Source organism: Anneissia japonica, unplaced genomic scaffold (assembly GCF_011630105.1).
Source record: "Anneissia japonica isolate Jap-2015-1 unplaced genomic scaffold, ASM1163010v1 scaffold287923_len1623670_cov205, whole genome shotgun sequence".
NCBI lineage: Eukaryota > Metazoa > Echinodermata > Crinoidea > Comatulida > Comatulidae > Anneissia > Anneissia japonica.
This window is the reverse complement of record NW_022721637.1, coordinates 1039384-1050259: the sequence shown is the minus strand read 5'-3', so window position 1 is coordinate 1050259 and position 10876 is coordinate 1039384. Positions and strand designations below refer to the sequence as shown.

At 32.9% G+C, this 10876-nt stretch overlaps 2 protein-coding genes across 2 annotated transcripts in view; one reads left to right on the top strand and one right to left on the bottom strand.

Moving 5' to 3' along the window:
- Positions 1-1325: 1325 nt before the first annotated feature.
- Positions 1326-3843, top strand: LOC117111639. Its single transcript, XM_033254598.1, has 6 exons — positions 1326-1500; positions 1904-2041; positions 2355-2462; positions 2737-2839; positions 3317-3429; positions 3618-3843. The coding sequence occupies exons 1-6, from the start codon at positions 1419-1421 to the stop codon at positions 3821-3823; spliced, it is 750 nt and encodes a 249-aa protein (XP_033110489.1). The 5' UTR covers positions 1326-1418; the 3' UTR covers positions 3824-3843.
- A 670-nt stretch (positions 3844-4513) lies between these two features.
- The window catches only part of LOC117111624 (CSC1-like protein 2), a 30041-nt gene continuing 23678 nt past the window's right edge, over positions 4514-10876 (bottom strand). Inside the window, exons 14-23 of the mRNA XM_033254572.1 lie at positions 10198-10326; positions 9654-9712; positions 9152-9246; positions 8829-9025; positions 8234-8293; positions 7593-7755; positions 7032-7137; positions 6716-6883; positions 6309-6475; positions 4514-5795 (exon numbers count right to left, since the gene is read on the bottom strand). Coding sequence (XP_033110463.1) covers positions 5622-5795; positions 6309-6475; positions 6716-6883; positions 7032-7137; positions 7593-7755; positions 8234-8293; positions 8829-9025; positions 9152-9246; positions 9654-9712; positions 10198-10326 — 1318 coding nt within the window. The 3' untranslated portion in view covers positions 4514-5621. The remainder of the gene's footprint in view (positions 5796-6308; positions 6476-6715; positions 6884-7031; positions 7138-7592; positions 7756-8233; positions 8294-8828; positions 9026-9151; positions 9247-9653; positions 9713-10197; positions 10327-10876) is intronic.

Sequence of the window (10876 nt, the reverse complement as noted above, 5' to 3'; positions counted from 1 at the left end):
GTGTCAGATTTCCCCGACGAAAGCAAAGTGGGCGTGGTCGAGCTTTGATTAGAAGGTTCGGGAAGTGGTCCTGGGGGGAAACCTCCAAAAATTTCGACAATTTAGGGGTTTCAAAGGCTTATTTAATCTGAGTCTAATAATATGTAAAAAATACATATAATATTTTTTCTCCCCGACGAATTGTGCTTTTTCTCCCCGACGGAGGGCCCTGTCCCCCGGTCACCACCCCCGCTGACGCCACCCGTTTTGGTACGGCATTTGGAGACAGAAAGAGGGATTTGAGAGGATGATCGGAGACGGCAAAAGATAGCCTAACTTTAACAAGGTAAAAAATAATTAGGTTAGGATGCCTACACTGATTTTAAGAACAAATAGAATAAATGACACTCAAATAATTGAAAAGGCCACCCCATCCATCGCCCCGCCCTCATCAAGCATCATAGGAAATGATGCCTCGAATAAAAGCGAATGCCAAACAAAATGGCCAGCCAATCCCTCCGGAGCGGCGCGACCTAGTACAATAATTAGGATAGTACAAAATAAACAAACTACAAAAAAGAAAGCACTAAAACTTTTAACTCAAACTTCCGTACAGAATACAGTAGGCCCTAGGCCTAAAGAAGGAACTGAATTAATAAAATGAGATATAAAAGTCACCTTTCCATTTGAAGTTTCCTTTCAGTGTCTTTTTCTTCTGTTCTTTCTTCTCTGTACTTCTGCTTTTTCCCCTTGTATGTATTCCGTTTGTCTCTTTGTTCCTTTAATTGTTCCTTTTTTTTTATTCCTAAAACTCCCTCAAATGAATGGTGAAGTGAGATTAACGTGCCTTATCGTAAGTCGAAGAGATGATTTTTTGGATAGTTGGAATCTCAAATTGCCACCACGCAATTTTATATCACATCCGTCCGCGTAGCAATTTCTATAATTTACCTAAGACTCGATCACGACGGGAGTGGGGGAGGAGGCCTGTCCGGCGGGGAATGCCCATCCTCCTCACACATGGCGCCACCGCTGGTTAAAATTATTAGTTTCTGATCAATTTTTGTTACAGACTTTTTGATAGCGTAATTTCGTTTTTGTTCCCATAAACTCTTTGTGTTCTGTATGCGACTGTTTTTTTATTTTTTTTTTCCTTTTTTGGGGGTGTGGAGGAGGGGTGAGGGAGTTGGGAAGTAAAGAATAATCGTGTGTGAGCATGCCATGTGTGAACGCTGCTGCTGTTTCCGTGTTACAATTTCTTATTGCAAGAGTATATCATAAGTAGGCCTCAGTGACTCATCTTCTAGCACAAAGGCTGATAATAATGTTACGTATGAGGGCGTTTTTAATTTCACAAAAGGATTATTAGGCTGAGTGAAGAAGTATAATGTTTGAACTACAATATTCAAATCATTTGAGTAGGGTTAGAGTATTATTATATGGCATGTAATAAAGCAAACATGGCGAAACATTTGCGGATTTTGGTTACCACCATGTTTGTTGTCCTTTCGGTGGATGCATGTAAGTAAATTCAAGGGTTCTTGTTTGTATCCTGTTTATTATCCATTTTCCGTACATTACCGTATCTGATATATTCAATTTACAGAATTTTAGTCTGGGAAGGGAGTGATGCCTGCTGGTATTCCGAGCAATAAGAGTTTTTGTTAGTCTGGGCAGGGAGTTGTTATAGTCACTATAACAATTACTCCCTGGTCTGGGCCCACCCGCTTCCTTAAATCCACCCTCATCATCACCACAGTACAGATTTTATTCGCACTGGTGGTCAATTACGGACAGTCACCATTGGAACGGATGTCATTTGCGCATTGAATGTGTTGACCGACGTTTACCAATAAAGTAATAATAAGGATGTATTTATTTTAAAAAAATTGAATAACTTCAGTTTGCCATATTTTTTCTTTAGTCAATACTTGCAGTAATGGTATCCGTTGCGCTCAACCTTTATTCAACTGTTGTCATAACAACGAATCTGATTATTATTGCTGTTCTGATAATGAGTTCATATATAATAACACATACGACACAAGCTCTCCAGTTACAAGTAATTTCATATTTTTTACGTCTTTATTTTTAATAAAATAATAACACAATAATAATATAGAAATGAAAACATTGCTGCTGACGACCACAATGTCTACGACAGCAACAATGATGAGGATGATGATCATATGATAATGGTAGCGGTGGTGGGGATGATGGTGGTAGTGATTATGAGGATGATGGTGGTAGTGATTATGAGGATGATGGTGGTTTCCGAATTCAATTAGGCAGATTGCCATATTGCTGTATACCAAATTGCTGTATCTCAAATTGTAGTATCTTACTATTTTTTTCAATAATGTTCAATGTTCCAGCTACAGATACAATAAACATACACTGTCAAGATGGGTATCCATGTGTAGCAGCAGGGACATGGTGTCGTTACTGCTGTGAAACGTGGAACATCACTGAAAATACTCCTGGTAAGTGTTGTGTTTCTTTATGACTTTTAGCCACAATGCAAACATTATTACCCGGTACTAATTTGACTGTATTACGTATTACGTAGCAATTAGATTACTGGCGCGCCGACCTGGTGGGCTATTTGGACTTTTTTGGAAACAACTAAAAATATATGTTGCATTGTAAAACCGGGTTTTGAAGGGAAAAGTCATTGAGTCAGTCATTCGGCGAATTTGATTCGGCAAACTGACCTAGATCGTTGATGATATCACTAAACCTTATACTATTTTTCAGCCAATCCTAATAACGGAAGCTTAAGACAGTGTTCTAAATTTACACTCAGCACCTGTTGTCAAGAGTCAGAAGTGATTTCTTGCTTTGGCGGTATAAGTGTTAGGTAGGTTAACAGTTGGCATGCCCCCGCGAAATTTTTGTGTTCTAGACACCCATAAGTAACATTTGAGGCGTTCTAGGCTATCATTTATTTCTTTTTCTTTCTTTTTTTTTGTTTTTGTTTTTGTTTTTTTGGTTTTTTTTTGTGACCTAGCTCCCAAAAGTAAAAAACAATATTTCAACATCGGTATTATAAACACTAACACACATATTATAGGGATACAGCCAAATGCCAAGGTTGTTTAGTTTATCATTTACTCTTATTTTTATTTCATATTTTACTGTATAAATAAAAATCAAATACAGTTGGGTCAGACTCACCCCACGAAAGAGAAACAAAACTGTGTTTTTTTTTGGTTTCATAAATCTTTTTCTTTCTGTTACATATTGTAAAATAATTAATCTCGGATCATTTTATCCTGTATAAAAATATTTTTAAATAAATAAATACAAATAAAAATCGTTAAAAATAATATTTCAGCATCGGTATTATATTTGCAATTGTATGTCCATCCCTTCTGTTCATCACCGGCATCGTACTCTTTGCGGTCTTCAGACGGTACAAATGTCGATGTGTTAATCGAACAAAAACCGGTGAGTAGAGCTTTTGTGAATATAATTGATTTATTTACCTTAAGAATACGTTAAAGTATCCTGAGCCTTGAGCGTCTTTGGCTCCACCTTAACTTTTTATACATCTTATTCTGACACAGGATAATATCCAAATCAAATTGCAAACCATTTAGCATTTTAATGCGTTATCTGCCATTTTGTGTCGATAGGTCAGCCGCAGACGTGGAAAAGTCAAGGATGCCAATTCCAACCGACTTATCCAACACAAATTGATCAACAGCTTCACGGTAAATTCCATGAACAAGGCATTCAGCGAGACAATCCGCCTCCGTACACGGCGTACGAAGAGGGCCCACCACCATATACATCAATCACAGATGCAACTGTGTCAGTAGATGAGAATGTTTCTGTATAATAAACTCATAATTTTTGTCTAATAAGCAATAGCAGGGTACACAAAACATTAACAATAATGATATCTAAAACTAATACTGATCAATTTCTGTTACATAATACTGAAATATGAATTGAATTAGTGACTATAGTCCATGAATATCCAACAATAAACTTGGGAAATAAACAGAAATGATAATGAAAATATCCGAATAGCATTTTGCAAAATAATATGTTCCTTCTCATTTCAGTTTTAAGTACATACATATATTCTTATTATCATAGCAATGCCATGGAATTTGTTTTTCTTGTTACATATTTGTTGATATACAGTATTGGCAACCAATATTATGGTGTACAGTATACATCAACACAAAATACAGAAATTTAATACATGAAACATAAACTATAACAATGAAAGTAATGTTTTATGAAAGCAAGTTTATACTTGTGTTAATAAAATTATTACCTTAACTTGTTTGTAAATATAATATCTGGTGATTAAACCATAAAAACACCACCCTTTTTCTGTCAAAATTCTATAAAAACAGAAATTTCAAGTGAAACATTGAATTGTATAGTAAATTGTCAATTTCCCATTAGGTAGAGATTGAAAACAATTTGTTTTCTATAAGAACTTACTCATAAGCAGATCCAAAGGGGATTTGGCCACCTCCCGTTTTGTCACAATTGATAATTTTGATGCGTACCAATGACATTTATTGAAATAAGAAAAAAATAGAATACAAATATAAAATGTTTCATTAGGGGTTCCAGTCACTTTGTTATATGCGAATGCTGCTAGCAGCACACCCCTTATCTCTATTCTAATAACTTGATGCCCCCTTCCCCCACCCAATTAGAAAATTTCTGGATCCACCTCTGATACTAATTCTTTTAGATAATTTTTAATTGTTAAATTATAGGTCCTTGTAAAAATAGGAATTTTAAAGTCTGGAAAGGAAAGTAACATCTTCTTAAGACATGTCCACACTATAAAATTTTATTTAACCAAAACATGTGACATGACTCATGTCAACATGACTATATATGGGCACATCATGACTGTATATGGGCACATCATGACTATATATGGGCATTCAACAGTTTTTAATCAAATAAAATTTGAAAAGTCTGGACAGGGCTTAACTTCAATTAAAAGCAAATAAACTCATTAAATATACAAAGTATAAATACTAAGCTTATTTTTAAGTTGAATAGTACAATAAGAGCAGTATAGACTTTAATAATTATTAAATAATAATTATTATAATAATAATGCTGCAATAAGAGCAGTATAGACTTTAATAATTACTAACTACAGTATATAGATTCTAATTATTATAACAATCAGCATAAGATTTTCATTAAGTCATCTATTTTTGAGTTAAAATTGTAATTCATATATTATTACTTATAAATTTAAAACATACATTCAAATATACAATGCATACAGTACAATCTGACACACTAATACTTTTAGTATAATTATTACATTATATTTCTATATTTTCTATATTTATATAATTCTACAGGTATCATTTTGAATTGAAAATGAATAGAAATTGTTAATAAAATTTATACCAATAAATTATGGGTATACTTTAGTAATATAGAAATTTATTTATTGAATTGCACTAAAATGGATTCTCTTCTCTAAGAAAAAACAATTTATATATTTTAAAACTCTCACAAATTAATTAGAAACACATATATTACATAAATATTAAGCATTTGCAAAATAAAAATATTGTAGTTTGATAAATCAGCAAGAAAACATCAACAAATTACACAAATTATGTAAATAAAATAATTCCTGATTATGACTGATAATTATTAAGGTCAGTATTGTTACTAGGATCGGCTGCTGCTGCTCTGTTGTCCACCTCTGCTCCTGTTGTCATGGTACCATAGGCATGTCGTGGTAGAGAAGATGTTTGCTCAACATCAGCACCAACATCCCCCTCCTTCATCAGTACATCGGGGACAAAATTCTGGAAGTAGAGTTAAAAATGATCATCCAGAAAACAATCATCACAAATACAACAACAATGGGACTTGCCATGCAAAAACCAGCATTAGTGGCCAAAGCAAGAAACCAAAAACTGGATTTGATTTGATTCCAAATTTACTGGAATCAACTTACGACAAAGTTATGAGTAAAAGTATTATAGCTTCTATGTACAAAAGTATACAATACAGCTACATTCTTATGCTAATTACTCAGTTTAAAATTTTAGTGATGCTACGCTGGTTTTGGATGGCAAGACTCTAATGAAGTAATTATACATACATTGGTGAATCAAGTTAACACAACAATACATAGATGTTAAACTATGACTGCCCTACCTTCTAATGAAGTAATTATACATACATTGGTGAAGTTAACACAACAATACATAGATGTTAAACTATGACTGCCCTACCTTCTAATGAAGTAATTATACATACATTGGTGAATCAAGTTAACACAACAATACATAGATGTTAAACTATGACTGCCCTACCTTCAGCTCTGCTCCTTTGCTTGCAGTTGGCTCTTCAACATTAGAAAATTCCTCATAACTTGGAGGAATGTAACCAGTCCATAGACGAAAGCAAAATTTAGCCACATAAAATCCAATACAAATGACAAGGAAGATGGCGGAGACAATAGAGTGTGGGTCAACTGAGCCTATATGCAAGATTTTAAAAAAAATTGTATCCATCAATTTTCTATTTTCAGTTTTAACAAAGCATCATAAAATGAACAACATTAATGACATAACAATAACATTAATTAACGACATAACAAGAATAATGACAAAACAATAGTAACATTAGTGACATAACATTAAAAACAAAATCAATGAGATAACAATAAAACTAATGACATAACGTTAATAATAACAAAAGCTTTAATATTAATACTAACCCAATCTTAGCACAGAGAAAAACAGTATAGAAAGTTGCAGGATAATTCCAGAAATGACTACAAAGTTGACAGCACTATCGTGGATTCCTTTATCAATTCTAGAGGGTGCATACGCAAAATAAATATTGTAACGATCCACCATATGTTTGAAGATGAAATATACCATACCTATGAAAATAAGTCAGGTGTTCATAAAAAGAATAATCCAGATTTTTAAAAAAATATGATGGTTAAATGCATTATGTAGGTCAATTTAATTCTTCCACTTTTTAATTCAATCAAATACTTTTAATTGTAAAATATGTATTTTTTTTACCAAAAGGTACAATAAGTGGGCAGGTAATACTGTAGGCAAATACTATACTAAACAGCGTTAGCATCCAGGCATAATTCACACCATATTGAAATTCATAGGCTAGTTTCTGTAAAGAAAGAAAAAACATAAAAGACAATTGTGCCATGTATGTACATTTTTTTTAATATAAAAAAATAATTCAGTAAAATGTAGTGTTTATAACAATAATAACAGCAGTAGCACAGGCAACCAACAACAGCAATAATAAGTTTAATAGATCAGGAAATAACAATGGATATTCAATTCCCTACACTGTAACCAGTTAGGCGGAGCGGGAACGGTTTGGTTTCCAAACCTCAAGGTCGGGGTTTCAATCTCTAACTAAACTAAAAAGGTGACTGTTACTGAAAAAGGATACTGGAATGATTGATACCATTATTTTTTTGGGTAAGATTCGCAAATAAAAACTGGGAATATTTCAGTTAATCCAGGTAAGTATTCACAAAATATTTTATATTATTATATTTATTATGAATGTTTCCATCTTTTAAAGCATTTTGAACTATACATGGATCAGCTTACCTTTCTAGCAGTGATTTTCTCTGCTTCCGATCGTGTCCAAATCATTGTAATGATGTAGAGGAACAGTTCAGGGAATCGAATCAACTCAAGAGCAGTTCCAATAAAAGCTGAAGTGATGATATAGTTGACAAAGAATGCACCGTTGTCTGGAAGGAACATGCACCTAAGACAAAGATGAAAAGGTGGAAAAGGCATGTCATCATCTTCCTTATATGCATACAACATTTTTCTTGCATATCATTCAATTGACTATGCATAATGCATAAGATGTACATATTTATCAATTCCAAAATATTCCAAAAGAAAATAAAGTACGAAGACAAATAATAATTTATAAGCAGAGAGAGATAAAATATGAACTTATTGAAGTCCGAATCAAAGCGGAGGTTTTCACTACAGATTTAATTGCCCAACTGATTCAAGTGCTCTATTGGTAAGTTGAATTCAATTCCCAGTAGAAAGACCGTCACAGAAAATGAGCTGATTATTATTAATATCTTTATCATCATACATGCGAAGTGAAGAAGATGATTATTATAGTAATGATGTAAACAAATATCAACATTCTTCACCAACTTAACCCCATCTCATTTTGATATTTTAATGATGTAAACAAATATAGAAATTCTTCACCAACTTACCCCCATCTCATTTTGATATTTTCCTTGTCACTCAGAGTGTATTCAAACAAGGCCTGAGCACTGAAAATATAAAAATAATACACAAAAGTACAGACTTCAATTGAAATAATGTTTACTGTCTTTTTGGCTTTGCTTTGTATTTTTCATCTTTACATAATGAAAGCTTTAGTCCAAGACTGTACTTTTCTCTTTTTTGCACTGCTTTTATAAAATCTATGTTCTGTTTTACCAATAAAAAGTTTTAATGAAATGACAAAATATTCAAATAAATGTATTTCAATGTGGACAAATACATTTAAATCAAAATCTTATGAAGTTTAATTACAGTATCAAGAAATATATACATATATTCATATATATAAAACAAGGTCTATCATAATTGATAAAAAAGTACCATTAAATAAGTGTATAAACTAACTCTAACCATATAGGCTTACGGTAAGATATTATGATGATTTTCATAACGAAGAATTGTTTGGAAGTACAACATTATGTCAGCCTGCCCCATGGTCCTAAAGTTTGTAATCCCTGGGATATATGAACATAATACATTTAGCAATATTAATACACATTAAGAAATATAAGTTTAGTATACCTTGCCAGACCTAGGGAGGGGAGAATTAGCAGCATCAACATTAGAAAGACATATGTCTTGCGCATGATAACATGATTGAGAGTAGTACGCGTCCAATGGTACTCAAAATAGTAGCTGGAATAGATGACAAGCTGTGGCAGGAGAGCGGCGAACATCAACAACAGCAAGGTCGGCAAGAACTGAGAGATCACTGCTGACTTTAAAAAAGAAAATGAGATAACGTTATTAAAATGATAAGGATATACAGTTCTATTGTTGCTACCAATGCTAACAACAACAGTAATTAGTGTAATTAGAAATATGCAAACAAGCATTTGACTTACATTCAGATTGTCAATAGCATTTTGATAATTGGTACTGTCAAGACTTGTTAGTATAACTGATGGGGTGGTCAGGAAAAACAGGACCAGAAATAAAACTGTGAATATAAACAAATACATAAATATTATTTATGAACACCATGAAGCTCTGTCCAGATTATCAACTTTTGTATGCCCATATTTAGTCATGATGTGCCTATACAGTATATGGTCATGGTGTAATGTCATAGAGACCATATTTAGTCATGATGTGCCTATATATGGTCATGGTGTAATGTCATCATGACCATATTTAGGCATGTCACATGTGTTTGTGATAGTCTGGGCAAGGATTAAAGCTACTACTCCTGCTGAAATTAACTGTATGCTACAAAATAGCATATAGTACTTTAATAATGACAATCAATTAAGTCACATGACCATATAGGATTAGCATATTAATACAGGTGCTACATCAGACACATTATTTTAAAGAATTAATTATAACATAGATTACTATACTTACATAGATTCACTATGATAACGCTGATCCACCATTTTAACGTGCTTACGGAAAGGCTCTCCCTGGCAATGATAACATGTTTTGGTTATGTTTTATTTTAGATTTATGATATTAAACCATACTCTATTATCATCATCTTCACTACCAATCACCTTCATTCACTACCATAATCATCATCAATATCATTACCATCTTATCATCATTATAATCTCCAATAACATTATCATCATCACTGTCATCTTCACTAAAACCATAAATCACTGTCATAATCCTTATCTTCAATATCGTAATAATCATCATCTTCACTCTCATCATCATCTTCACTATCAAAATCATCATCTTCACTATCTTCATAATTATCACAATCATCATCTTTACTATCATGATAATCAATACACCATCATACTTATCATCATTATCATCCATCATTATCACTGACATCATCAACTTCAATATCATCATCTATATCATCTTCTCTGGTTCATACTTTTCACTGTCATTGGTTTCTCTATTATCATCATCATCTTATTACGAGGGCTTAACCTACCAAATGATGTCATCAGGCCATGGCGCATAGTCCACGTCCCACGTGGTGCTGTGTACGGTACGACTTACACTGGACACTGTTGGCGGACCAGTCTTCAATGTGGCATAGTCAGTGACAATCCTATCAGAGATTTAAATATATTTTACATATACTTTACATATAATTTACATATCCTAATAAAGACAACAGACCTTGCTGTATTATCTACAGCAATTTTAACTTGCTGAATAATAATAATAATAATATAGATTTATATAGCGCCTTACACTAATAAAAGCCCCAAAGTGCTTAACAATGATTAATAAGCATTTTAAATGAATTGCTATGTTACATTTATTTTAACAATTAGCTTCTAAACTGCCTGTTGTATTGATCATCATTTTATGCATGCTTTAGTCATTATGCTTGCATAGATTGCATGTTCACTTAACTAGCTTTACTAAAACTGCATTTTGCATTAATTTCATTAAGCAAATTTCCATTTTATTGATTTTTTGTGTGAAATAGCATGTTAATCAATTCTATTGTTACATTAAACTTTTAGCATTATCTTTACTACTTGTTGCATTGATCATTATACATGCCGCAGTCATCATGTATGCCTTAATTTGCATGTACCATTGTTACACATGCCGCAGTCATCATTTATGCCTTAATTTGCATGTACCATTTCATTTCT

What these genes read in the sequence shown, in the direction of transcription:
- LOC117111639 (XM_033254598.1), top strand. Translation starts at nt 1,419, where the DNA reads ATGGCATGTAATAAAGCAAACATGGCGAAACATTTGCGGATTTTGGTT. An exon ending in CACAAGCTCTCCAGTTACAA is followed by an intron (nt 2,042 to 2,354) that starts GTAATTTCATAT and finishes TCAATGTTCCAG; the next exon opens with CTACAGATACAATAAACATA. An exon ending in CATCACTGAAAATACTCCTG is followed by an intron (nt 2,463 to 2,736) that starts GTAAGTGTTGTG and finishes ACTATTTTTCAG; the next exon opens with CCAATCCTAATAACGGAAGC.